Source organism: Rhinolophus sinicus, chromosome 14 (genome assembly GCF_057876585.1).
Source record: "Rhinolophus sinicus isolate RSI-liver-muscle chromosome 14, RSI-T2T, whole genome shotgun sequence".
Taxonomy (NCBI): Eukaryota; Metazoa; Chordata; class Mammalia; order Chiroptera; family Rhinolophidae; genus Rhinolophus; species Rhinolophus sinicus.
The window spans coordinates 143,592,012-143,619,402 of NC_142514.1; the positions used below are offsets into that span (position 1 = coordinate 143,592,012).

Sequence of the window (27,391 nt, forward strand, 5' to 3'; positions counted from 1 at the left end):
ACTATTTCTGCAGACGATGCAGGACCTGGGGATGGGGATTTGGCAGGTGGCTCAGGGTCCCAGGGGTTCACTCTCTCTTGCTCTCCTCTCCTGAAGATTGAAAACATCAGGACCCATTTGGGAATCTGGGTCCCCTGCTTGCCTATCTTTTAGTCCAGAGCTAGTTCCACCATCCCATCTCCTCACAGCCCCACCCCACAAGAAAGCAACAAAAACACATGGCGAACACATTTATTTAATATGGGGGGTGGGGTATTGCTGTCTCTGTCATTGTATATGGGGCAGCAGGGAGACAACCAGAGGGACTTCTGCCCTGGAGTAAGAGGCTGTTCTGGCCCCAGGCTGGGGGGGTGGGGAGCAGACTGAGGGGACAAAGGAGACGTGTAAGGGGGTAGGGTGAAGCTCTGCACACGTCCTTGGGACCACAGTCCAGGCCCACCCAGTCACCAAAGCAAGAACCGAATAAATAAAGTGCAACCGTGGGGTTGGGAGACGGGAAGAGGGAGGGCATGGGCGCACCCACGCCCACAGCCCACATTCAGTGCTGCCAGGTCTGGCCCAACGCCAGGCCAGACCCTTCTGTCCAATCACCCCTATGTCCATCCCTCCATGAGCCGGCAGGGCCCCTGTGCAGCTACTGGAGGTAGCGATAGGCCTTAAAGCAGTGGTTGCCAGCATCGGCCACCACCACGTGGCCATCCGAAGTCAGTGCCAGGCCCTGCGGGCCGTACAGTGGCTCTGCAGATGTGTTGATGTAGGACAGGAAGGAGCCAGAGCTGTCAAAAACCTGGGGAATGAGTGGAGAATGAGGGAGAGTTGAGATCAAGCAGACGAGAGGCATTTTGGGGGGTGGATGTGCCTGGGGCACAGCAGGAAACCTCACTCTCTGGGCCTTGCTCACCTGGATGCGGCTGTTTCCCCAGTCAGCCACGATGATGTTCCCATTGGAGTCCACAGCTACTCCGGTAGGGGCGTTGAACTGCCCATTGCCCTCGCCGTGGGAGCCAAACTTGAAGAGGAACTCTCCGTCGGCACTGTACACCTGACAGGGCAAAGGGCTGGGAACTGGGGACCTGGCCTCAGGCAGAGGGCAAGGCCTCAGAAGAGGATGAGTTGAAGCCCCAGATCTGCTGCTACAGCCCAATTCTTCCCAGGTGTCACATTCACGTACTCGACTGCCTACTAGACAGCTCTAGTTGATGTCTCTCAGGTCTATCACATCTAACAGCCCGTCTTCCCTGGGAAAGCAGTTCTGAGTTCTCTTTCTCGGTGACTGGCAACACCCATTTGTCCATGAGTCACTCATGACTCCACCTTCTCCTCTGCTTGGCAGCCAGTGAATTAACACAACCACTGATTCTATCTCAAATCTGTACCCTAGGTATATATTGCCACTGCAATGGTCCTTATCTAGATTATTGCAAAAGACTGGTCTTCCTGCTATGAGCCTTGCCTCGGCCAGAGTGATCTAAGACACACAGGACTGTATCACCCCCTTGTCTGCAATCCTTCAGCAACTCCCCATAGCTCTTAGGAAGACAGCAAGCCCTGTAAAGGGCACACAAGCCTCATCCTTACAAATCCAGTCTGAATTATTTGTGGTTTCTTGAACACACCATAAGTTCTTCGCTCCTCCAGTCCCCTTTGCCTCAAATCCTCTCCTCCTTCTCTACCTTCTGGTTAATTCCCCCGGAGCTTTAGGTCATGCTCAGTCTCACTTGTGTTAAATGCTTCTGCTACGCCCTCGCACAGTTCCCTGAACTTCCTTATCACAGAATTTATCCCATTGTAATATGCTTGTTACCTCTTCCCTACTAGACTCTAACTAAGAAGATAGGGAAAGTATTTGCTTTATTCATCACTGTATCCCCAGCGTCTAGTACAGTGCCTGGGTCAAAGTAGCCGTGCCATAAATGTTCACTGTTCAACTGAATGATCTCAAGGGGGAGAAAAAGAGGTGAGGGAGGACACTGACCTTCACTGAATGGTTATGGAAATCCGTCACTACAATCTCATTCTTGTTGTTCACAGCCACAAAATGGGGCCCTGAAAATACAAAGTGGTCCTCAGGGAAGCAAGCTGGGACACTGAGTGGAATGGGGAAGAACATCTGGGATGAAAAACCTGGGGTGTTAGGAGAGGGGTAGAGTCTCTGGAACTGAGATAAATGGTCTCTGGGATGATGGTGCTAGGCACAGTGAACGGAAGGGGTCTTCTAGGGCCAAGATACAGGAGGAGGGGTCTTTAGAGCTGGGGTATACAGGGGGATTCTCTGGGAATGGGGTGTAAGAATAGATCTCTGAGTTGTCCTCCAATACCTGCAAAATGGCGGTCAGTGGCCCCACGGCCCCCAAAACGGCCAACCAGCTTGCCATTGGGTTGGAAGGTGAAGACGCAACAAGACTTGTTGTCAACCACAATGATATGTCCATTTCGGTCTACGGCCACCCCCTTGGGGCCCATGAGGCGGCCAGCTCCGATCTTGGTCTGGAGAAAGGGATACCCATTAGGGGCTTTATCCAGCCTGGTGGGGAGAGTAGTCCCAGCCTCGCACCAAAGCAGAACCTTGGGCTGGGGATGGACCAGTCAGGCTCTGACCACCAGGAGGCACTAGAATTGTTACCTCAGCTAGTCACCAGGGCTGCAGAGTGTAGTGACAATAAGGCTCTCACCTTGAACTTGCCCTCAGGGGAGAAGATGCTGACCCAACGGTTGTCATAGTCTGCCACGATAATGTCTCCATTGGTGTCCACTGCCACACCTGTAGGGCGCTGTAACTGCCCAGGCGAGCGCCCTCGGACCCCAAAGCGGAACTTGAACTGGCCTTCATTGGAGAAAACCTGGAGCAGCGGATCAAGGGAGGGAGAGGGAGGAGGGGAGAGATTGTGGGCACAGAGGGAAGGGAGCAGGATCCTGAGGGAGGAAACCCCCCATTCATTCGTCGTTCAACAAGCACTTACTGACACCGTCTGAGGGGCACAGAGAAGAATCAGACATGGCATACCTTATGGGACATGTAGCAGAGATGTGAATGGGATTGTAAGAAAATCAAGAGGGTGAGGGGGTGTGGTCAGAAACGGCTCCAAGAGAAGAGGATATCTGAGCTAATAGCCAAAAAGAATGCCAAGAGACGAACGGAAGTTGACCAGTCAAGAAGGAAGAAGAAAGGCATGTAAGCAGAGTATGTAAAAGGCACAGAGTTCAGTATAGGTCCTGCTTGTCCAATGTGGCTGGACTGCGGGGTGCACTCTTGTGAATAACAGGAGCCAGGTGTTATCCTGGGTATAATGAAGGTTCACTGAAAACTTCTGACCAGGGGCGTGACAAACTGAGATTTGCTTTTGTGGTGTAGTAAGAAATCTATTTGGTCTTTGTCCTCAGTGCCTGGCACAGAGCTCCTCAAAGCCCTGGAATTGTCTGAGTGATGATAGGAGTGTCTTTTGTCATTCATAAGGAGCCTCCTCTGAGCTTAGGCTATGGCAGTGACTTCGGGTGGGGCCCCTAGCTGGCCTCGGGATGGGGCTGGTCATCAGAAAGACCAAAGGATTAAAGAGCTGGAACTTTTAGCCCTATCCACTAACCTCTGGAAACTCTGTGTGTGTGTGTGTGTGTGTGTGCGCGCGCGCGCGCGCGCACGCACACACACAGGTTAAGCTCTGTAAAAACTCTTGAAGGTTTGACAAGCTTCTGGGCTGCTGCCAGGAGGATGGTGCACCCCAGTTCCACAGGGACTGAAGCCCCTGCACTAGGGACTCTCCAGGCCTCGCCCTAGGTACCTCTTCATCTGGCTGCTCATCTGTATCCTTTATCAAATCCTGTAAAGTGGTAAACATAGGTAAATGTTTCTCTGAGTCCTGCGAGCCACTCTAGCTAATTAATCAAAGAGGTGGTGTGAGAACAATCGACGTCAGAAGTGGGGGCAGTCTTATGGGACTAAGCTCTTTACCTGTGAGATGTGACGCTATCTCCAGGTAGGCAGTGTCAGAATTGAGTTAAATTTGTAGGACACCTGGTCAGTGTCCACTGAAAATTGGAGAATTGCATGGTGGTGTTGGGATAAAAACACATTAGAGCCTCTAAGAAAGAGCACTAGGGCTACAGGGAAGAATCGAGACTAGAAGCTAGGCGACCAGTCAGAGGCTGCTGCAGCAGTCCAGGTGAGAAATGATGAAGACTCGGACCAGGGCACTTGCTGGAGGGCAGCCGATGGACTCAAGGGACATATCGGAGGTGGACTCAACGAGGCTTAGTAGCAAACAAGAAAGGGGTGGGGAAGGAAGGAAATGGACAAGGAGTAGCACATCCAGGCTATAGAACTGACAAGGTAACCTTCCTCCTGGTCAGTGAATCTCTCAACCTCTCACCTTCTCCTACTTCCTCCACCTTAGCCGCCCAACATGCTCAGATCTCCCCACCCGGAAAGCATATGCTTTAATGCTCCTTTCCTCTACAGCTAAGCCTTCTTGCTTCTCCTTCACAGCCAAGACAGCACTCGCGGCATAAGTCTCACACACTGCTTTGTTATAGGCTCTAGGGACACAAAATGAATCAGAGCCAGGAGCAGTCTCGGAGAACTCAAGTTCTGGGCCTTTGCTTTGCTCTTTGATCCAGAGCTGCTCCATCCTTAGTAAGCTGGGCCTCCTGCCCCACCCCATCCCCATCTTCTAGGCCTGCGGGGTCTGTATGAACTGGTTCCACCAACAGACATCACTCTCTCCTGATGCAGACCTTCCACCATGCCATCACCCATTCTAACCTGATCTCCTGTGGTGCGGCAGCACCTACCGGCACGAGAAGGGAGGCACCACGGGCTGAAAAGTTGATGTGAGACAGACTAAAAGATACCACCAGATCAGCAGTGAGGTCATGCATCTGCCTCCTCCAGTCTGAGCAGCTCAGTTTCCAGCTCAAAACTGATGAGGCTTGGGGTGAGGGGATGTCTTGCTCTTCCTGTCCTATCCTACCCCACCCCTTACATCTGGCCAACTTCTGTTCATCTTTCGATTCTCAGAATTTCCAGGTCACTTCTTCAGAGAAGACTTTAATGACCAACTCCACCCCTGAATCGATGTGTATACATACTGTTAAGCCGCCATAATAGACGCTTTATAGCTCACTTCATAATAACTGTCACTTCTGTAACTAAACAACCACTAAATATCTTTGTCCTCTTCTAAACATGTAAGTTCTATGTGGGGCAGGAGCTGTGTCTGTTGTTTATTGCTGCATTTGCAGCACTGGTACAGCAACTTGCACACAGCAGACATTCAGTGAATGAATGGATTCCTCAGCTCAATCTCAGACCATAAATGGACATCTGCACTTGGATGCCACACAATGATCTCAAACTCAACACGTGCCAAAGTGAATTCATCAACTTATACCTAGACCTGCTCCTGAATGGCAACACCACCTACCAGTGCACCAAGTCCTGCCATTCCTGATCCCTCCCTCTTCCTTGACATCCAAGGGTTCATCAAAACTTTCCATATTTGCTTCCTTAACATGTCTAGAATCTGTTGGTGCTTAACATCTCTCCCCTACACCATAGAAGCACTAAGTAACTTCAGGATCGGAGTCTAGTGGAGGAGAGAGACTAAAACAAAACAAAACAAAACAAAACAAAACAAAACAAAACAAAACAAAACAAAACAAGAGATTCCAGTAAAGTACGAAAAGTGTTATAGCAAAAGGCTGAGGGAGCCCAAAGGAAAATGTGATTAATATTCTGCTTGAAGGACATGAGCAAGTTTTTATAGAAGAGCTGATAAAATTTCTAGACTAACACAATTACACAAATTGTCAAATCAAATTCTTCATTCAGCCTCCACCACAGACAGATCCAAAGGAGGAGAAGTTCATGAGGACCCCAATCCTCATGAATTGAAGGGTGCAGGGGCCCAGCCCATACTAGGGCCTGAGGCCTCCAGAGTAAGAGAAGCAGAAACTCAGCTTTGGAATCTGAGAGCCAGGCTCCGAGCAGCTAGGAAGTTGAGTACAGGTGGGAGTGAGAGCAAGGAAGACTGCTGTAGGACTAGCAGGAAATTAGGAAGAAGAGGGGGCTGGACCAGGCTCTCCCTCTCAATTCCCCACCCTGAAACAGTGGACAAGCACAGCCCCTCATTGGGGAGACAAAGTAGCATGTGAGCACCGTGTGTATGCACCCCAGGGAAGGTTTCCCAAATCTCAACTTAGTGCCAGAAAGCATCCCTGGCATAAGGAGGAGGAAGCACGTTAGAGGTAGAGGCAGTGACTGAGTAGGGCCTCACCACCACCCCTCTCCCTCTCCGTGTTCATCCCATCTCCTCCTCGCTATCCAGGCTGGGTCCAAATCCCTCCCTGTGCTAACCTGGGCCTCTCCATTCCCCCACTCCTAGGAATAAGGTGGGAATAAAGGTGGCCTGGACAGGACTGGGAATATAGTCATGGAAGAGTTCCTGGTAACTTCAGCCCGCTAGGTGGAAAGCTGGGGCTAGGGAGGAGCTGATAGTGAGGTGACAGACCTTTGACAGAGCTGGATCTGTGACAGGGATAGTCAGGCAGATCAGGAAGAAATTTAAATTTATAGGTGTTGTGAAGGAAGTATCTTCAGGAAACTTTTGCTACCTGATAAAATGTTCCCCAAAACTGAAGTTCAGGGTAGTCTGAAACAATCCTGTACAGGATAAATTCCACAGCATCCTCTCCAAAACATTTACAATGTGACCTCAGCTACTTGGCTTTTAATAGTAATCTACCTCCAGCCCCTCTGGGATCCTTCCAGTTCCATGAACAACCTCCTCCAGCACTTCCCCCCTCCTGGCTTTTATTTACAGCTTCCACCTGGACAATGATATTTTTAACTAACATGAGAAGGTTCACTAGGTGTTGGGCACACTACGTGATATCATTTAATGCTCCCAGCAACCCTACAAGGTATTCTTTTCCTAATTTTACACATGAGTTAACTGAAGCTCAGAGAGGTCACATGACTTGTCAGTAAGTGGCAGAGCTAGGATGCAAGCCCAGGTGTCTGGTTTCAGAGCTTGAACTTTTAACTGCTCTGCTGTGTCTACCACACTGATATCTGCCATTAGGCTCTGGTTCACTACAACAAATAGAGAGATAAAAAACATATTTTCTGCCTTTAAGGAGCTTGAAGTGTAGCAAAGGCCATGTCCATTTGTGTGTCAGAAGCTTTAATTAGGTGTGTGAGGTGCTGGGAGGGCCAGGGACAGGACCACCTACATGTGAGGCTTCACTAGTCTAGCCACTGGAAGACACCCCTTTTCACAAGTTACCCCCATTTGAACGTCTAGTCAATCACATGTTTGCAGAGACCAGTGCAGACAAGCTATATTCTAGAGGCAGGAAGGTATGTTAAAAGATAGCAGGGAGGGCAGAGTCTGCATTCTGATCACGTGGTGGTGAAAAGGCGAGAAAGTAAGCCAGCCAGGTGGAGACTCAAGCCAAGGCAGAGAGGAAGGAATAATGAGCCAGATCTTTGGGGTCCAGGAGAGGGTCTGGCCTGGGAGGCAGAGGCTGCCAGCACAGGGAACCCTGGTGCCTAATTGAACATGGTTCCTATTGTGGCCAGTGGGAGAGACTGAAAGTGGGTGAGTGAAAGATAGTGCTATGATTTGTGGCACTACCTGTAGAGTTTCATCTTCGAGGAGGTGACCTATACAGTTTTTTTCAGGAGGCTGCAGCTAGAGGACCTCTATTTTGGTGTTGGGAGAGCTAGACAGGCGCTCACCTGAATACATTGGTTGTTGCTGTCTGCTACCACTATGCGGCCACTGCTAGCTGCGGACACACCCTGTAAATTGGTGAATTCCCCTTTCTCCCTTCCACGACTGCCTGTGGGAAAAGGACAGGGGAAACAAAAGAATTCACTGGCACGCCATTCTGATACTCTCTGCCTGGGCCCCAACCCGCCTGGCTGCGCCCCCGGCCATCTGTACCGACACGGAAGACAAGCTCATCCTCAATGGGATTGTCCTTCCTCTTGCCGCCTGTGCTGTACATGGAGCTGGGCCTCCGCACCGCCTTCTGGCGCACGTGGCTGCCAGGGCCGCCAGGGGACTTGACGCGGCGCTTGACGTCGTCTGGAGAAGGTGGCAGGTCCCCAGGACGCAGAGCACGCACACGGAAGGGGCTGCCGCGCACGGGCTGGCCGTAGAGCAGCACTGAGAGGAGCAGCTCGCCCTCGGAGCGCGCTGTGTACACCAGCTCGTATGTGCCGTTCTTGTGGTCCACCACCGGCACAGGAAGGCGCGTGCCGTCGGGGCCCGTGAGCTCGGCGCGCAGCTCGGCGCTGCCGGTGCGCACCAGCCGCCCATCCTTGTCTTTGGTAGTGACGGTGAGTGAGGCGGGCTGGCCCACCAGCGCCTGACGCAGGCCCTCGCCGGTGGCCACCGTCTCATGTGCAGTGGCGCTCGTAGTGAGCAGCGCACCCAGATTGAGCACCGATCGCCGCAGCCCATCGACCTCAAGGACCAGTTCCAGCTGAGCGTTCTCGTGTGGCCGCTCTGGGAAGGCCTGCGCCGCCAACGCTGCCAGCCTCTCTCGCATGTGCTTGCGCACCAGCAACACCTCCGGGGCCGAGCCCAAGCGCAGGGCCTGCTCCGCAAAGCTGCAGCTACTGCCGATGTGCTCCTGACCCTGGCGCAGTGTGTCTAGCTGGGTCTGCAACACCTGAGGAGGGGTTAGAGGAGGGTTGGGTGAGCAGACTGGTGCAGAGGGGGTCTCTATAATTCCTGATGAACTTGTAGTTCTATAGCATGAAAGATATACTACAAGGGGGAGTGTGGACAAGGGACAGAGATGCCTGCAGCCCTTATGGCGCCATGTCAGGAGGCAGAAAGTATACATGAGGGAAAGGGGTGCACATGTGTGGAAAGCTGGGACATGGAGACAGTAAGGCCGTCTCATGATGGACGGTGGTAGGGAAGGGTGAACGGACGCACCTTCTGCTTGGCCCCACAAACGGCCTCCAGGTCGCTGACCAGAGCCTGCTTGCGCTGCTGTAGCGCTTGCTCCAGGTCCTCGAAGGCTGCGCTGATCTGGGCGAGGGCCTCTGCCTTACGCTCCTGCAGCTGCTGGCTGATGCCCCCCACTAAGGCAATAGCTGCGGACAGCTGTGGCAATCTGGGGAGGGGAAATATCTCATACTGGGGTGGCTTGAGATACCCTCCAAGACATCCCCTACCTGAGGTCTCCCTGCCCTAAGAATTTCATCTCCCCAGGGTCCCTCCCCTGCCCCTGTTGAGACACCATCCCTGATGGCCCCACCAGCTTAGGTTCCCACCAGGCGCCTACCGGCCGCGCACCGCCTCAAGCTGGCGCTGCAGGGCCGCCTTGTGCTGCTCCACCACATCACGCAGTAGCACTGTGCCATGCTCCCGATGCTCCCCTGCGCGACACTCCCCGCACATGGCCGTCTCACAGGCCTCACAGTAAAACTCCATCGTCTGGCAGCATAAAGACTTCAGTCAGGCAAACAGCTAGACACTAAACTTTTTTGCCCCTCCCCTCCCCCACCTGCCCCCTTTGCCCCTCACCTTCCAGGTGCACCCCCTACCTGGACCACTTAGAGAAACTCCCTCTCACCCACAGCCACTCGGCCCCCTCCCCCAACCTCTCCTTCCCCTCCACCCCAAGTCCTGGCCTCACTGGGCCTGCTTGGGCCCACCTTGCCTTCATGGTTGGGGCAGGAGAGGGGGCGGCCAGCCACTGCACTGAGGGGGTGGGGGTCCTCGGGGTCGTGGGCCCCATCAGGTGCCTGCTGCATTGCCTCCATGAGGCTGCTGATGAAGAAGTTATTCTGCAGTGCCGAGACGCCCTGCTCGGGGAGGATGGATGTCTGCCGACACACGGGACAGGACAGCGTCAGGCTCTGGGCAGGGATGTAGTTCTGGAGGCATCTGGCCAGGGAGGAGGCAGAATCAAAGGAAGGAGTGGACTCAAAGGAAGGCATCAGTGCGCCCCTCCTCACACCTTTCATGGGTGCTGCCCCTCTCCTCACAGGTGTGCTGCTACACTTCATTTTGAAACCTCCTCGTTGGCACACACATATTACCCTGTCAGCAGGTATAAAAGGCTTCATCTCTTACAACTGAGTAGAAACACATCCCTGACCTTCCTCAGAAGAGCCAACATATCCACATTCCTCACAGTGCGCACAAACACAGGTTCACCTTTCATAGGTGTTTGTAAGTCCTTCTCATAGAACATGTGCAACTCACCCCCCCTTCATTAACTCATTAAACATTTACTGACTGCCAACTCTTGCCAAATTTGTGCCAAGCTCTGGGGATATAAAGATAAAGCACAGTGCCTACCTCTAAAATACTTCCAGTCGCCAGGAAGTCAGAAATAGAGAGTTTATAGAAGTAAACAGTGTAATGATTAAGTGTGTGGTCCTGGAGCGAGGCTGCCTGGGTTCAATACCTAGGTCGGTTCTCTATTATACTCTGTAACCCCTGACAAATTACTCAACTTTGATAAGCCAAGGATTCTTCCTCTGTAAGATGGAGACAGTACAGATTTCATAGGGTATTGGAGGATAAAATATAAAGGGCTTATATGCCTAACTCCCAGAGAACACTATATATTATAGGCAATGTAATATGAGGAGAATAGTGGATACACTGGTAAGGAAATGTACAGAAGGGGCATTTGGCCCAGGGTGGGAGGAAAGGGTAGCCAGGAAAGGCATCAGAAGGGGTGATATAAGCTAAATCTTCATGGATAAATGTTAGCCTGATCAAAGAAAGGTGCAGGGAAAAGAGGAAGAGTGTTCCAGACACAGAGGGTGAACAGAAACAGCATAGTGTGGGTAGGGAATTATAAACAGCTTGATGTGGCTGGAGACCAAGTCCAAGACAAGGAATGGTAAGAAGTCTGGAGGGAGAGGCAGGGGCCAGCTGTGCAGAGCCTCGTGGGCCATACCAAGGAGCTTAAAAGTCATTGCGACAACAAAAGAGCCACAGGAGCATGAGACAGCCAGGTTTACATTCTCCCAAGCTCCCCTTCACTGCATCTGGGTGGAAGGTGAATTTGAATCGGATGAGACAGCAGACAAGGGTGCTAGCTGTCATCATCGTCACCATCCAGTTACCATTTATTAAGCACTACGTGTCTGATGCTGTGCTTTGCGCTTATGTGTTTATGCAAACAGACTCAAAAAGGGTAAGTGGTCCAAAACAATAAAGCTAGTGAGCAATGGAGCCTGGATCCAAATCCAAGGCAAAGCATGTGCTTAACTAAGATACTCTTGCAATAGTCTAGGCAAGAGAAGAGATGACCTGGATTCAGAGAGTAGCAGTGTAGACTAAGGTAGAACAAATTTGAGAAGTATTTAAGAAATGCAGCCAGTGGGAGGCGTTGTCTGATTAGATATGGAGAGTGAAGGATGAGTCTTGGTTGACTCCCAGATTCCTAGCTTAGATCACTGAGTGGATGGTGGTGACACTCACTAAGATGAGAAACATAGAAAGAGGAGTGGGTTACAGGGAAGTTCAGCCTTGATCTGGCTGCGTTTTCCGTAACAGGGAACATCCAGCTGGGGAGAAGGCAGGTTAGAGATAGACACAAGGATGCCATCAGCATTTCGATGGCCTCTGTACCCATTGCAGAGGATGTGATCAGCCAAGAAGGGGTAGACAGTGATAAGAGCAGGATAGAGCACTCAGCAAATACTGAGTGAGGGGAACAAAGAGAAACAGGCAGAGAGGGTAGGGGGAGAGACAGTGCCAGGGTAGCAAAGTGAGTAGCACAATTCTAGAAGGAGAGAATGAGTAGTCATCAGTGTCAAAAGCAGCTGAGGAGCCAGAAAACGTAAGGACTGGGAAATGCCCATCAATTTGGCAAATGTGAGAGTACTTTTGCCTGTAAGGAAAACAGAGCAGATTAGTAGGGGAAGGAAGCTTGACTGTTGCCAGCTGAAGAGTGAACAGGAGGTTGGAAGTTTGAGTAAGAGGAGGGTTGAGGGATTGAATGGCAGGTACGGGGGACAAAGGCACAAAGGACAATTATTATCTGTTTGTAATGGGACCTTAGAGCATGTTTATAAATTGAAGAGCTATTATTGAAGTAGAGGTGGAAGAGACTAGAAGACGTGGGACAAGGTCTAGAGGTGGGAGGGAATGGGTCAGATTGGCCTGAAGAGGAGGCGTGGACCCCATCCTCTGAATGGAGAAGGAAAAGAGAGGTGGATGTATTTGAGCACACGGGGCAAAGTGAGACTATGCCTAACTTGCCTCAGAAAAGATGAGCTGCTGAGAGTGAAGGAGGGGGCGCTGAGGAGCATGAGGGCTGGGATTAGTCACCAAGGAGGAGGAGACGCTTACCAGAAACAGACTGACCGCAGCGTGCTAGGAGACAGTGGATTTGTGGAGGGAAGATGTTCACGGTGCAAACTTTCCCATGTCCTCAATCTCTTCTGTTACTGTTCTTTCACACCTCTTGATCTGAACTAATCAGTTTTTATTTGTTTAACAAACCCTGCATGCCAGGCACAATTCTAAGTGCTTCACAAATATTAACTTATTTGTGACCTAGTTTCTCCTGTCATCCTCTCAAGTAGAGAGTGGTTTTGGTCTCATACTCCACATTCCTCAGGGCCAGAAGTTGGGGTTGAGTCCTCCCTGCCCCCAACTGGAACATTTCTAAAAGATTCTTCAGTTCCTTGGACGTTCATGCCTTCTATCCACACCACCCCTTCTTGTTATTATCTCTGCTGACTTAATGGTTGCTTCCCCATTCACTGAAGCCTTTCTTCTCGCTTACTCTCTTCTTCTGTTACCCTTCCCCTCATCCCCACTGCCCGCAAAACTAACTAACTCTCTCTCTCTCTCTCTCTCTCTCTCTCTCTCTCTCTCTCTCTCTCTCTCTTTCTTGCATCAGTCCCAGTGACTGTGACATCTACAAAATGACCCGTCTACCATCAGGATTTCTTAGTTCCTTGACCTCCTCACCCCCAGTGATCTTTTCCTCCACTTCATCTCAGCTGTCCACTCCCATGCTCCCACCACCACCCATACATATCCATCACCTGTCACTGCATCAGCTCTGAAATCTGCATTTCAACCATTCCACTCCGTTTCCTTGTAGCTCTCTTCCCAGTGCACTGACTCTGGTGTTTCCCCTGCAAAATACCTTCAAACTCATCAAGACCTCCTTCCTGTTTGTTGAGCATACCTGGCTTTAGCTTCCTAATTGGTTTCCTGTTTCCACTCTTGCTTCTCTACACTCCATTCTCAACATAGCAGCCAGAGTGAGCTTTAAAAATCTAAATATGTCACATTATTTCCCTGCTTAAAAAAAATAAAAATAAAAAAATCCTCCAATGGTTTCCCACTGCATTTAGAATAAAATCCAAACACTTTCCTAAAACTGCCAAGCTCCCCCATGAACTGTCCTCTTTTGGACCTCACTGCATCCTACTTTCCTCCTCAATCAGCCACACTGGCTTCTTTTCTTGTCTCTGAACATGCCCATTTACTCCTCCTTTAAAGTCTTTGCATTGAACAATGCAAAAATTTTCCCATTGCCTGCAACAATCTGCACATGTCTGTTTCCTTCTCATCCTCAGGTGTCAGGTCAAATATCACCTCCTCAGGGAAGCCTTCCCTGATGATTCTATGTAGAACAGAGTTCCTGAACCAATCACCCCAACTTACTCCCTGTATATTTCCTGCAAAACACTTAGCACAAGCTGTTACTTGCCTGTTTGATCATTTTCTTGCTCACTGTCTAGCACTGCCCACCAGAACCGAAGTTCTTAAGAGCAGAGACCAAAAGATAAATGAGTACAAGTAGTAGTTAAGAGCTCTGCAGAATACTATAATACAAACAATCATACTCCAACAAATTAGAAAACCTAGAAGAAATGGATAAATTCCTAAAAACACACGACCTTCCAAGGTTAAATTATGAAGAAATAAAAAATCTGAATAGACTTATTACAAGTAATGAAATTGAGTCAGTAATTTAAAAACTCCCAAAAAACAAAAGTCCAGAACCACAGATTTAAAGAAGAGTTAATACCTATCCTTCTCAAATTATTCCAAAAAATTAAAGAGGAAGAAATGCTTCTAAACTCATTTTATGAGGCCAGCATTACTCTGATACCAAAACCACACTAGAGACCCCACAAAGATAGAAAATTATAGGCCAATATCCCTGATGAGTACAGATGAGAAAATCCTCAGCAAAACATTAGCAACCCAAATTTAAAAACACATTGAAAGGATCATACATCATGATCAAGTGAAATTTGTTCCAGGGATGCAAGGATAGTTTAACATCTGCAAATCAATCAATGCAAGACACCACATTAACAAGATGAAGGATAAAAATCACTTGATCATCTCAATGGATGCAGAAAAAGCATCTGACAAAATTCAACATCCATTTATGATAAAAAGTCTTAACAAAGTTGGAGTAGACAGAACGTACCTCAACATAATAAAGGCCATATACGATAAGTCCACCACTAATATCATACTCAATGGTGAAAAGCTAAGCTTTTCCTCTAAGATCAGGAATAAGACAAGGATGCCCACTTTCACCACTTTTATTCAACATAGTATTGGAAGTCCTAGCCACAGAAATTAGGCAAGAAAAATAAATAAAAGGCATCCAAATTGGAAAGAAAGAAGTAAAACTATCACTATTTGCAGATGACATGATATTACATATAGAAAACCCTAAACACCACCAGAAAACTATTAGAAGTAATAAATTCAGTAAAGTACCAGGATACAAAATTAAAATAGAGAAATTGGTTGTGTTTCTATACACTAATAATAAGCTATCAGAAAGAGAAATTAAGAAAACAATCCTACTTGCAATTACATGAAAAAGAATGAAATAGCTAGGATTAAATTTAACCAAGGAGGTTAAAGACTGTACTCTGAAAACTGTAAGACAATGGTGAAAGAAACTGAAGACAACACAAATAAATGAGAAGGTATACTGTGATCATGAATTGGAATACTATTGTTGAAATGTACATTCTACTAAAAGCAATCTACAGATTCAATGCAATCCCTATCAAAATGTTAATGGCATTTTTTCACAGAACTAGAACAAAGAATCCTAAAATTTGTATGGAACCACAAAATAGCCAAAACAATCTTGAGAAAGAACAAAGCTCCCTGATTTCAAACTATACTACAAAGCTATAGTAATCAAAACAGTATGACACTGGCATGAAAACCCATAGATCAATGGAACAGAATATAGAGCCCAGAAATAAACCCATGCCTACATGGTCAATTAATCTATGACAAAGAAGGCAAGAATATACAATAGGGGAGAGACAATCTCTTCAATAAATGGTATTGGGAAAACTGGACATCTACATGTAAAAGAATGAAACTAGACCACTATCTTAAACCATATACAAAAATAAATTCAAAATGAATTAAAGACGAATACAAGACCAAAAACTATAAAACTCCTAGAAGAAAACAAGGGCAGTAAGCTTTTTGACACTGGTCTTAGCAATATTTTTTGGACCAATCTCAAGAAAGAATAACAAATGCAATAATAAACAAATAGGATTACATCAAACTAAAAAGTTTTGCACAGAGAAGTTAACCATCAACAAAGCAAAAAGGCAATCTAGGGAAAGAAAGAAGATATGTGCAAATTATACATCTGATACAGGGTTAATATCTAAAATATATCAACAACTTACACATCTTAATATCAAAAAACAAACAAACAACCCTATCAAAAATGGGCAGAGTACTTGAATAGACATTTTTCCAGAGAAGACATACAGATGGCCAACAGGCACATGAAAAGATGCTCAACATCACTAATCATCAAGGAAATGCAAATCAAAACCACAAGTTATTGCTTCACAATTGTAAGAATGGCTATTATCAAAAAGACAAAAAACAAGTGTTGTTGAGGGTGTAGAGAATAGGAAACCCTCCTACACTGTTGGTGGGAATGTAAATTGGTGCAGCCACTATAGAGAACAGTATGGGGGTTCCTCAAAAAATTAAAGAAAGAACTACCATACGATCCAGCAATTCCATTTCTGTGTATTTACCAGAAGACAAGGAAAACACTAATTTGAAGAGATATATGCACCCCTATGTTCACTCCAGTATTACTTAAAATAGTCAAGATATGGAAGCAACCTAAGTGTCCATCGATAGATGAATGGATAAAGAAGATGTAGGGCATATGTGTATGTATGTGTGTGTACATACACATATACATATATTTTATATAATACACACAATCCCACACACATACACACACAATGGAATATTACTCATCCATAAAAAGGAATTAAATCTTGCCATTTTTGAAAATATGGATGGACATAAGAGAATATTATGCTAAGTGAAATAAGTCAGGCAGAGAATGACAAATACCTTATGATTTCACTTATATGTGAATCTAAAACAAAACAAAACAAACAAACAAAACAAAACAGAAACACACTCATAGATACAGCAAACAAACTGGTGGTTACCAGAGTGTGGAGGAGTTAGGGGTGGGTGGGTAAAATTGATGAAGGGAATTAAAAGGTACAAACGTTCAATTATAAAATAAGTAAGAGATGGGGATGTAATATACAGCATAGGGAGTATAGTAAAACACTGTAATAACTTTGTATGGTGACAGTAATTATATTTAAAGTGGGGATCATTTTGTAATCAATATAAATATCGAATCACGATGATATACACCTGAAATTAATAGGATAATACATGTCAATTACACATCAATAAACAAAAAAAAAGTGAAGGGTCTGCAGTCAAACCTGGATTCAGACCTTGACTATTTACTTGCTGTGGAAACATTTCTTAATTACTTAATGACTCTGAACCCTAGTTTCCGCCTCTCTAAAACGGGGATAATAAAGTATCTGTTGTGAAGATTAAGTACAATAAATCAATACATGTAAACCACTTTTCCAGTCCCTGGCAAATCATAATCAATCAATACATGGGAGCTATTATTATAATTTCTCAGGCACTGATTTTCTCCAGGAGTGCTCAGTGATCTGAGCATAGCAGAAGGTGTAGAGACATCTAACTAATCTAGCACTGAGCTTAGAAAAGGACAAAGATGTGAAGGACTGTGGCAGCCAGTCAGATGGACAGTCATAGGACCCAGAATAGGTAGGAAAAAAAGGGTGGTCAGGATGGATCTGGTGGCAGGGAGAAAAGGGAGTAGTCGAGGGGGCTGGACATCTAGATCCAGTCAAAGCTGGTGTAGTGGGAGTGGGGTAATGGGAGCCAGGAGTGGGATACTGGAGTTTAAATAATGCCACCAAGAGAAAGTGGTATTATTCTGGCTGATGGCCAGATCCAGAGCATTGTTGGAAAGTGTATGACTGAGGTGACACGGAGGATAGCCCCGGAGAAACAGTCAAGAACCAAGAGGCATAAGTGGGTAATGAAGTCACCCAGGTTGATGGAAGACCTTACAAAAGGCAGGAAGGCTGAAACTGTTTCCAGTTGATGAAGAGGAAAGAGCAATAGAGCTGGAATCTTAAAGAACAGGGCCGGAAGGTAAGCAGTGTCCCTAAGGCAGAGCCAGGTGTCAGTGAAGGCAGGAAGCAGAGGGAAGGCTTCAGTGGAAACAATGGTTAGAGGACCCATGGACCAGACCACTCAAGACAGAGCAATGAGGAATGAGGGCAGAGAGAATATTGTCCAAATACAGATGCGATCATATTTAAAACCCTGCAAAGGTTTCATGTGGCTCTCTGGGTAAAGGCAAAATTCCCTAGGTAACAGGTCCACAAAGCTCCACGTGGTCTGGCCTCAACCTTCCTCTCCAGTTTCATCCCTTGCCACTCTCAATCACACGAGCACAGCTCCAGCCTTGCTGGGGTTCCTCTAGGCCCTGACCTGACACAGTCCCTCAGGCCACATGGCCTTTTCCCACATTCTCCCTTCTGTCTGGAATGCTCTTACCACTCCCTTAACGTAGTTAACTCCTACTCAGCCTCCAGATCACACCTCAAGGAAGCCTTCCCTGATTCTCCAAACTGTAAGATCCTATACGCTAAGCACTCATAGCTTAGCACTTCATTAGCAGCACTTATTAAGGGTGTGATATTATATTACCTGCAGTCTGGCTGTATGATTATTTGATTACTTTCTTCTTCACTATACTGTAAGCTCTTAAAGAGCAAAGATATACCTTTTTTTGCTTATCACTGTATGTCCAGTGCCTGGGACAGGGCTGGCACATAGTAGTTGCTTGATATATAAATATCTGTTCAATGAATGAATAATGGATAGAAGCCTAGAGGCCGGAGAGGTTGCCTTTCACTCAGTACCTCAGGACAACAATGAGGACGGGCAGAGAAGGACAGACCTAGCTTCAAATACCCTTCCACTGGGCACAAACTCTTCTGGTTGAGAGTCTCAGCTCTGTCTGATTTCTCTGGTGCTGTCGAAGGCTGTGTTAGGGTTTGGGAAGGGGCAGAGAAGGTCCTATTCTGGGCAGGGACCATGGCCTAGCGTTAGGAGCTTCTGGTCCTCTCATGGGTTCTTGTATCAAACCCTTATCTCCTGCAGGTTGGGGTTCACCTGCTCCCCTGCGTGCATACACAGATTTCCCTCACCTCTTATAGATTTAGACCTGTCACTCCCCTCTCGAGGGGACCTACAAGGTCTTCATCCCTCGTAGTATCCACATCCCTCACCTCTCACAGAAGGTATGCAGGCAAGGCAGAACCTTGGGGCACCGGTAACGATCCAGGCAGATGCTGCACACCAGGAACTGCTTGTCCATAGGCTGGACCTCGGGGCCAGGGCTCTCCTCCCTCTTCGCCATGGTGTCCACGATGGCTCCTGCCACTCACAGCAGCCTGTGTAAGGAGAGATGGTCAGCACCTGGGAAGTCAGCACCCCCTCTCCCTGCCTGTCCCCACCACTCAAATCCCCTGCAGAGAACGAGCTCCACTGCCTCCTGCCAGGGGCAGGACAGGCAGTGATGTAGAAGGAGCAGGCTGAAGTCGATGGCTGAGTGACCCCTGAGCATGCTCTAGTTAAGAGCACAGACTCGGGGTTCGATTAGGTTTCAAACCCAGTTCAGCCTCTTACCAGCTATGTGACCTTGAACAATTCATACAACCTCTCTGAGCCTCAGTGTCCTAATCTGCAATTATGGGAATAACAATCCCTACATGGGAATAACAATCCTCAAATGGTTGTTTTGAGAATTTGCAACAGTGAATGTGAAGTGCAGGGTCCAAGGATGCCCACTCTCACCGACACACCCATCCTTCACCTCCTCTGCCTCCCCAAATCCTCCTCCAGGAGACCTTCCTGATGGAGTGTCTCTCCTCTGACTTCCTACAGCCCTGCTACCTATGCCCTGACCCACCTCTCCGCACAACTGCCTGGGATTGCATTCTTTTCCACATCCAATCAGTATCCAGCTCTGTGGATTCTGCCTCCCAAATATCTTATCCCCCTTTCTTCAACTGTACAGCTAGTGCCCCAAATTCAGGTCACCACCAACTCTCTCCTATGATAACAGCAATAGCCTTTTAATGGGTATCCTTCTCTCCTCACTTGTGCTTCTCATCCGTGCCCCGTGCAGTTAGAATGAAGCTTCTAAAACACAGATTCCATCTTGTCACTAACTCCCTGTTTAAATTTCCTTCAATGGTTATCTACTGTCCAGAGGACAAAGTCCAAACTCCTTAAACTGGCCAACAAGGCTTAGCTTTGCCCATACCTTCCTCTACAGCCTCATGTCTCACGATTCTATGATCAGTCACACTGGTTTCTCCTTAGTTCCTGGAAAACTTCTTGTTCTCGTTTGCTTCTGGGCAGTCACACATTCTGTTCTCTCTGCCTCTTCCAAAACCCCCTTTGCCTGGCTGACTCCTACTTATCTTTCAGGTCACCATGGAAATGTCACTTCCTCCAGAAGGCCTTCCCTGCACCCGTATTTCCTCCATCCTAGCCCTGCTATGCTATACTACAACTTTCCTGTTGCTTCTCTGCTTCCTCCACTGTATGCAGAGTTTTTGAGGGCAGGCATTATATTTTTTTATTTCTAGCACTTAGCACAGAGCCTGACAGAGGCTCAATCTATATTTATTGAATTAATTCAGTAATGCAACAAATATTTATTAGGTGCCTACTTTGTACAGGCACTGGGGATACAGTGATAAACAAAACAGATACAGTCACTGTCCCTGTGTTGGGGAGATGGTGACAGATATTTTTAAAGTAAATCAATACATAATCACAAACCGGGAGAGGGGAGTGCCATAAAGAAGAAAAGGATGGCATGAGAAAGAACGTTTTCTTGATTGGGTGATCAGGGAAGGCCTCTCCAAGCAGGTAACTTTTAAGCAAAGTTCAAAGGGATGGAAAGAAAACAGTAGGGATGAGGGTGGGGGTATTAGAGAATGAGGGAGGGAACTCATTCTAGGTTAAAGGAATAGCATGAATGCAAGTTCTTACACAGAGGGCTCACTGGGAACCCGAAAGGACCATGTGATTAGAGCAAAGTGAATAAAAGCAAGAGGTGAGTTTGAGAAGGTAGACTGAAATGAGATCAAGAAATACCTTGATGTTAAGAGTCTAGATTTTCTCCTAAATTGGGAGGGAAATGATGCAATTTACAAAAAATAAAAGTAAATAAAAAAGCTACTTTGGCAGCTATGAGAATTGAAGAGATAGAAGCAGGGAGACCAGTTAGGAGCCTACCCCCTTTCTTCAGTAAGATGATGTTGGGTATTAGCAGAGCTATAGATAAAAAGGTGGATTGATTTCAGAAATACTCATGAGGCTGAATCAAAAGGACATGATGATGGACTGGATGTGAGAGGCGAAAGGCGATGTTAGTAATGACTCCCAGGTTTCTCCCTGAGCAAACGGCGGGCCGTGCACAGAGATCGTGAAAGCTCCGAAGCTGGTTTGGGGCACTTTATTTTAAGCACGCGAAGTTTGAGGTGCCTTTGTGATATCCAGGTAGAGATGTCAAGTAAGGAACAGAATATAGGAGCTCCAGGGAGAGGTTTGGGCTGGTTATTGATTTAGAAGCACTAGCATATTAATGGCACTTAAAGCAACAAAAATGGATGAGACCACCTAGGGACAGAGAGTGGAGAGTAAAGGAGAACCCAGAACAATGGGAGGAAAACCGAGGGAGTGTGGGACCAAGGGAATCAAGAGGAGAGAGTGATTCAAGAAAGAAGGAGTGGTGAAGTAAGGTAGACTGAAGAATGTCCACCAGATTTGGCTGTGGTGGAGTGGCAGGGGCAGAAGCCAGGGTACAGTGACTGAAGAATGAGTGGAGATGAAGAAATTAACACAGCTGATGTAGACAACTCATGAGAGAAATCTAGCCATAAAGGGAGGCAGAAAGGCAGCTGGACTACTTCAAAACAGGCAGTGACTAGGATAGGAGCAAGTCACCACTATCTGTGCCCAGCTAGATGCATCATGGGCTTTTCTAAAGATAATGGATGAACAAATGCATGCATGCAGTGGGACCAGTCCAGAGACTTCTCCGGGTTTGGGGCGGGGCTGGAATGGGGCTGGGCTGTATGTAAATTATGTGTGAGGCGGCATGTGTAGGCTAGAAAGGGCATGCCTGAGTGCATCCTCTCCTGATGTGAGCACTGGGATTCTGCGGTTCTCTCTCCAGAGGTGATGGGTTTGAATCTAGAGACTTAGTACACGGACAACTTAGCTGGAGGGAGGACAGATTGAGGGTTGGCAGAAGAAACAGGAGGCCGGATCCAAGTTGAAGCTTCTGTCTGGTGAAGGGGAGGGCTGGGAGGAAGAGTAGGAGTGGCCCACTGGGCCCTGCTGGGGCAGCTGATGTCAGACTCCGCCTCTCTCCAAGCCCAAGGGGCTCTCCCAGCCTATCACACAGGGGCGGAGATTGGGCTACATCCAAGGTCGGACAGCTCCTCCCTCCCTTCCCCTTCCTGCTTCAGTTCCCCCACCCAGACTTGCTAGGCATGCAGCCTCTGAGGCCACACGCCAACCTGGATCACTAAGATTCCCTACTTCTCCTGGGCTCCTACTCCCACCTCTCCTACCCCACTGTGCCCTAAATATCTGTCCCCAAGGTTCTAAAGGTGATGGTTTAAGTGGACCGTTTATCACAGCAGACACTAGGAGGACCTTGAACTCAGAGCTGAGATTTCACCCTCTTTCCTCAGGTTGTCTCTGAATTCCTTATCCGACCTATCTTATATGGCTCAGTTCTAAAGGCACCTCGGTGCCTCATTCAGCATTCATTTACCATTTCTGCTAGGCTTGGGGATACAAAGATAAATAGTTGCAGCTCAGCCTTCATGGATTCCACAGCCTAATAAAGAGATTACTGCAATGCAATATGGTGAGGGCTATGATGGGAAAGCACAGATTGCTCCAGGAGCACAGAAGTCACCTAACCTAGATTTGGAGAGGAGGGGAGGGGTACTGAGGTTGGAAGTCAAGAGAATTCCCCTGAAGGTGTCATTCAAGCGGAGAGCTCCAGGATGAGTGAGAGTTACTGAGATTCAGTCTCCTTCTGCATCAGGAGACTGAATCATACTCTGGGACAGGGAAGAGCTGAGAAACGAGATGGGGTGGTTGGCAGGAGCTAGATCACACAATGCTTTATTGGCCTTATTAAGAAGTTTAGATTTTACACTTTCCTGCTAGGGGATTAAGGTTTTACCCAAAGAGCAAAGGAAACCTTTTGGGGGTGGGGTGGAGAGTGCTTAAGTATGAGTGATAGAGCCAAAATAGTAAATTTTTGACTGCTGTGTGGAAAATAGCTTAGAGGGGACACAGGTGGGAAGTTAAGAGACTGCCATGATATTCCAGAGGAGAGATAATGGTGGCCTTGACTAGGGGAGTAGCAAAGGGGAGGATGAGAGAAGGAGATTTCATAGAGAGGAATCAACAGAACTTGAAGGCTGGTTAGTTTGATGTGAAGAGTAAAGGGAGAAGAAAGGATTAGAGCCGATCCCTAGTTTTCTGGCTTGGAAATTCTGGAGGAGGAGCAGTTCGAATGAGAGGGTGATAAATTCAGTGTTTAATAAGATAAATCTGAGGTGCCTATGGGACGTTCAAGTGGAGAGCTGGCAGCTGAAAAGATAGGCTAGAGCCTAAGAAAGAGGTATGGCCTAGAGATAAGGATTTGGAAGTCCTTGGTGTAGAGATGATGCCTGAAGCCATGGAAGTAAATGACATCACCCCAAGATGGGAAAGGAGAGCCTGTGATTGTGCCCCGAGGAACCTCAACATTTTAGGGATAGGCCCAGGAAGCAAAGCCTGCAAAGAAATTGAAAAGGTGTGGCCAGAGAGGCAGGAGAAGCAGGAAAGAGGGAGATTATGAAGGCCCAGGGAGAAGAAAGTTTCATGGACAAGGGAATGATCTCATTGTGAAATGCTGCAGAAAGGTCCCATGATCTACAGCCCAGGAGAGGCTGTCATCAAGTTCAGGGAGTGTGGTTTCCAGGGGCTGGAGGAAAAGAAGCCAGATCCAGGGGGCTGAGGAGGAAGTTGATTGTGAGCAAATGACGACGGCCAGTGCTGACTCCACTAGATCCTTAACATCTGCAAAGGATGTGTTTCAAGGCTTTTCAGTTTCTCCAAATTCTCAACCAGCATCTAATTTCCCCCATGACTTCCTCCTGCAACCTCATGAGAGTCCCAAATTTACATAGCTGTGAGTGGAGGTAGATGACCAAAGAATTGTTAAAAAGTGGATGCAAGAGAGTTAGGCTCACTTGCTTTCTAAAATGACTCTCTCCTGTTCACTAGCCTCCAAGTCTATTTGATTATTTGAGGCCTCAACAAAATGACAAATGACTGCAGGTTACAGTCTTTGGGGTTTCTCTGGAACAGATTAAGCCTAAGAGGAGGTAAAGTCCTCAAAGCCAAGGAATCCTTTCAATAAGATTGGCAAGGAAGAAAAGTGATGAAATTCACAGTACCACCTCCCCCACCACTGCCAGATTGAGTAGGTGAAAGAACCATTTGATCAGCTGATCAACATATCAATCAAACTTCCCTGGGCACACTCTGGACCAGACCCTTCAACTGGGAACTAGAGACGCAAAACTGAAAGGGACACATGCCCTGTCCTTCACAAGCTTTCAGACTAGTGTGGGAAACAGACATGGAATGTGAAAAGTGTCATGATATTGACATATTCAAACTGCTATGGTATCAAAGAGGAGGAAGTACCTAAGTCAAAAGGTGGTGGAAGAGAATGAAGAGGCCTCCAGAGGAAGGGATACATAAGCTGGCTCTTGAGGGACAAATAGGAGTTTGATAGGTACATTGGGAAAACTGACTGAAGGAACAGAAGCGTGAAAAATTAAGAAACGGACCAGTTGAGCAAGAGCACAAGACTCAAAAGGACAGAGGCTGTACTTGATGCTTTCACAATCACTGGATGCAAGTTCTCCACTTGCTCCCTGACTGTTCTTTCACTGCCCATTCCTTAAATGTTTAGTTTCCCAGGGCTTTGTTCTAAGGCCTCTTCTCTCACTTTCAAACTCTGCTGGGGAAATCTCATCATCTCCTAGGGTTTCAGTTACCATCCGCTTGCTAATGACCCTCAAAGCCTTATCTCCCATGCAGAAAACTTACTTGAACCCCAGACCTGTATATCCAACTGTATCTTGAACATGTCTACAAGGAAGATGCATGGAGACTAGTCTAAAACTGAATTCTTTTCCCCCTAACCTGCTCTTCCTGCTGTGTTTCTCATCTCAATAAAAGGTACCACCATCCATCTAACCACACCAGCTAGAATCCTGGGAATTTTCTCAATTCCTCCTCTTCTTTCACCTTTTAGATACAAGCTATGATTCTTTATCCTTGATTCTGCCTCTGAAATGTGTCTAGGTTAAAAAATGTCAGGAGATCTAGGAGCTAGTTCTGACTGTCACTGATTTCACTAACACAAGGTAAGACTCTGGGCAAGTTCCTACTTTATCCCCTTTATGTAAATTGGGGGTGGTGTCTTTTTGTTCCCCAAGTCTGAGATTCCTAAGGTTCTCTTTCCAGGCAAAGGTCCCTATGGATTGTAATATGTACCCATGCTTAAACTTCAAATTGTACTACCTTGAGGATTTGATTGCTGGTTTCCACGGTAAGGCTAGGTGTGTTAGAGGGTAGCTGCAGTTGCCCCCACCTCCCTTCTAAAATAAATGTGTGCTGAGTTACCCGTGATGCTCCCTCTGGGTACTCTCTATTTCAGCCGTACAGTTTTGCTGTTTTTCTGAACACAGGCTGTACTATCCCAACTATGGGCCTTTGCTCAAGATTTTTTCTCAGCAAGAATGCCATTGTCCCCTAAGTGGCTGAGGCAGTACCTGGCACACAGAGGGTGTTCAGTATATGTTGGTGACAGGAGAGACATTTTTTAAATCACTGCAGTTCCCTCTCACTAGACAGACAGGCAAAAGCAAAGGCAATAACAAGATAAGTGAACAAAGCTCCAAGGAAAAAGACCTCCACTTAACATAAAGCTTTCCCACAGCATAAGGTAATAAGTGCTCTGTCACCGGAGGCATGCAAGCCAAGAGAGGCAGGGCACCTGTCAAGCCTGCAGCTCTGATTCCAATTCTGCAGCAAATCAGAGCCCTGCTTAGGGAATGAATGGGCACTAGAGAGCTCGACAGACACACAGGGAGACCTGTGAAAAAAGACCTCTACACCTGCTCCAACCTCCCAGATTTTATCTTCCTACCGGGGCCAATCCTGGGTTCATGCTGTCCACATCAGAGACCCTCACACCAGGAACAAGCCCAGGGCCTGCTTTCAGTCAGAATGACCTCCCTGGAGTGCAGCCTGCCCCGCCAACCTGCAACCATCTGTCCCTGCAGGTTTGCTGCCCAGGATCTGTAGCCAAGTCCAGAAGGAAGGAGGCCAGACCAGGGGAGGGGCCTGGGGTCCTCCAGTCAAGGCCCAAGCTGCAGGGGAACCAAGGGGGGGGGGTCCTTTCCTACAAGAAACAGCCTCTGGATGAGGTTCTCTGACCACGGAGCAGCACTAGAGGAAGAAAGAGTATCCTCCATCCTGGCTAGTGGGCCTCTTAGTGCCTGAGGAGGATGGAGGAGGGAGCAGGAGGTGGAAGTGTCTGCACCAGGGAGTAAGGAACCCTTCAGACAAGCTGGGCCACAAGATTCCAGAGTCCCACTCAGCAACCCACCCGCCCTCCCTGCCCCCCCTCCACACACACACCGTCACCCTCGGCCGCAGCGTTCGACACCCTCCACTAACATACACAAGCTCCTAAACCCAGCGCTTCTCTAAGGAACCATCACCCATCCACCCGCGTCTCCCCCCTCAAACATGGACCTCACGTGAGCAGCCACAGCCCGAAGAATCCCCCCACTGCTCTCACGGACATGGACACGCCTCACGTGGACAGAGACAGGCGCAGATTCTGAAAAGCATCTGTACCCCCACGCACAGACAGACCCTCGGACAGACACACGGCCGCTCGGACCCGGTGGCCCCGGACCAGGGAAGACAGGGATACAAACGCACCCCTGGGGCCGCCCGTCGCACTCACCGCGGCGGAGCAGGATGGGAGGGCCACGGCCCGGACTGCGGCCACTCCGAGGGGCCCGCGGCGCTGCCCCCGCTGCCAGCGCCCGTCCGCCCGGCCCTGCCCGCGGCGCCGCCCCACGTCCAGCGCCTCCGCCTGTCCTCGCGCGGCGCCGCCGCCGGACCCCGCCGCACAGGCCGGAGGGAGGGGCCGGGGCGGGGCTGAGGACCAGCCGGGGGAGGAGGTGGCTTGAGAACCGAAGACCCACCTCCGTTCCGCCCTCCGCTGCGCAGGCCCCGCCCTCCCTGGCCCGGCTGTACCGCTCCCCACACCCACCCCCCTGAGGCTCTCGCAGGAGCTGCCTTAGCGTGCGGGCCAGGGAACCTGTGAGCCTGATCCCGGATCCCGGATCCTCGGTCCCCGATCCCCGCCAGCTGCCTCTGGCTCCCGACGGCTCCAGGGAAGGGTGGCGTAATAGGTCTCTGAGACGGAGATGAAGGCTCGGTCAAGAAAAAGCAAGCTGGACAGCAGGGATTTCGGATTCCGGGAGCCGGTCCGGGCTGCCTCCTGGAGGTGCCCTTCGGGTCGGGGAGGGCGGGGGGAACTACTACGAAATATGCTACTGTGGTCTCTGCAGGACAGGGGAGACGGGGATCGTCTGTACCTCGGCACGGATCTCTGGGTGGCAAAGGAACCCAAGGTGGAAGGGCAATATCCAGAACTCTGGAAGGGGCTGAAGGAGTAGAAGGTGGGGGAACTTGGTTCGGCTCTTGGTTCCTGGCTCTACTCTCAGGAGCCCCCTTGCGAGGAAATTATGGTTCAGACCATCCAGCGACTCCCTTCCACACTCCAAAGACTAGAGCAATTCTTAGAATCATGGCATTGTAGAAAA

General features: G+C 48.3%; 1 protein-coding gene across 3 annotated transcripts; it reads right to left on the reverse strand.

Moving 5' to 3' along the window:
• Positions 1 to 217: 217 nt before the first annotated feature.
• On the reverse strand, positions 218 to 26,715 carry TRIM3 (tripartite motif containing 3). Of its 3 annotated transcripts, none has more exons than XM_074335888.2 (12): positions 26,524 to 26,715; positions 18,674 to 18,838; positions 9,679 to 9,905; positions 9,301 to 9,452; positions 8,949 to 9,129; positions 7,944 to 8,676; positions 7,736 to 7,839; positions 2,673 to 2,840; positions 2,319 to 2,487; positions 1,976 to 2,046; positions 902 to 1,042; positions 218 to 787 (listed from the first exon to the last, which is right to left on the reverse strand). In XM_074335888.2, the coding sequence occupies exons 3-12, from the start codon at positions 9,754 to 9,756 to the stop codon at positions 635 to 637; spliced, it is 1,950 nt and encodes a 649-aa protein (XP_074191989.1). In that variant the 5' UTR covers positions 9,757 to 9,905; positions 18,674 to 18,838; positions 26,524 to 26,715; the 3' UTR covers positions 218 to 634. The 3 variants fall into 3 exon arrangements, with proteins under 3 accessions (XP_074191989.1, XP_074191988.1, XP_074191987.1); XM_074335887.2 differs by having other exon boundaries at positions 9,674 to 9,905; positions 26,499 to 26,715; XM_074335886.2 differs by having other exon boundaries at positions 9,674 to 9,905; positions 26,524 to 26,714.
• Positions 26,716 to 27,391: the final 676 nt, after the last annotated feature.

Coding starts and splice junctions, on each gene's coding strand:
- TRIM3 (XM_074335887.2), bottom strand. CDS start 18,804: ATGGCGAAGAGGGAGGAGAGCCCTGGCCCCGAGGTCCAGCCTATGGAC. Junction 9,906..18,673: donor CTGCATACCTTCTGTGAGAG/GTGAGGGATGTG, acceptor CTCCCTGGCCAG/ATGCCTCCAGAACTACATCC. Junction 788..901: donor GGGGAAACAGCCGCATCCAG/GTGAGCAAGGCC, acceptor CTCATTCCCCAG/GTTTTTGACAGCTCTGGCTC.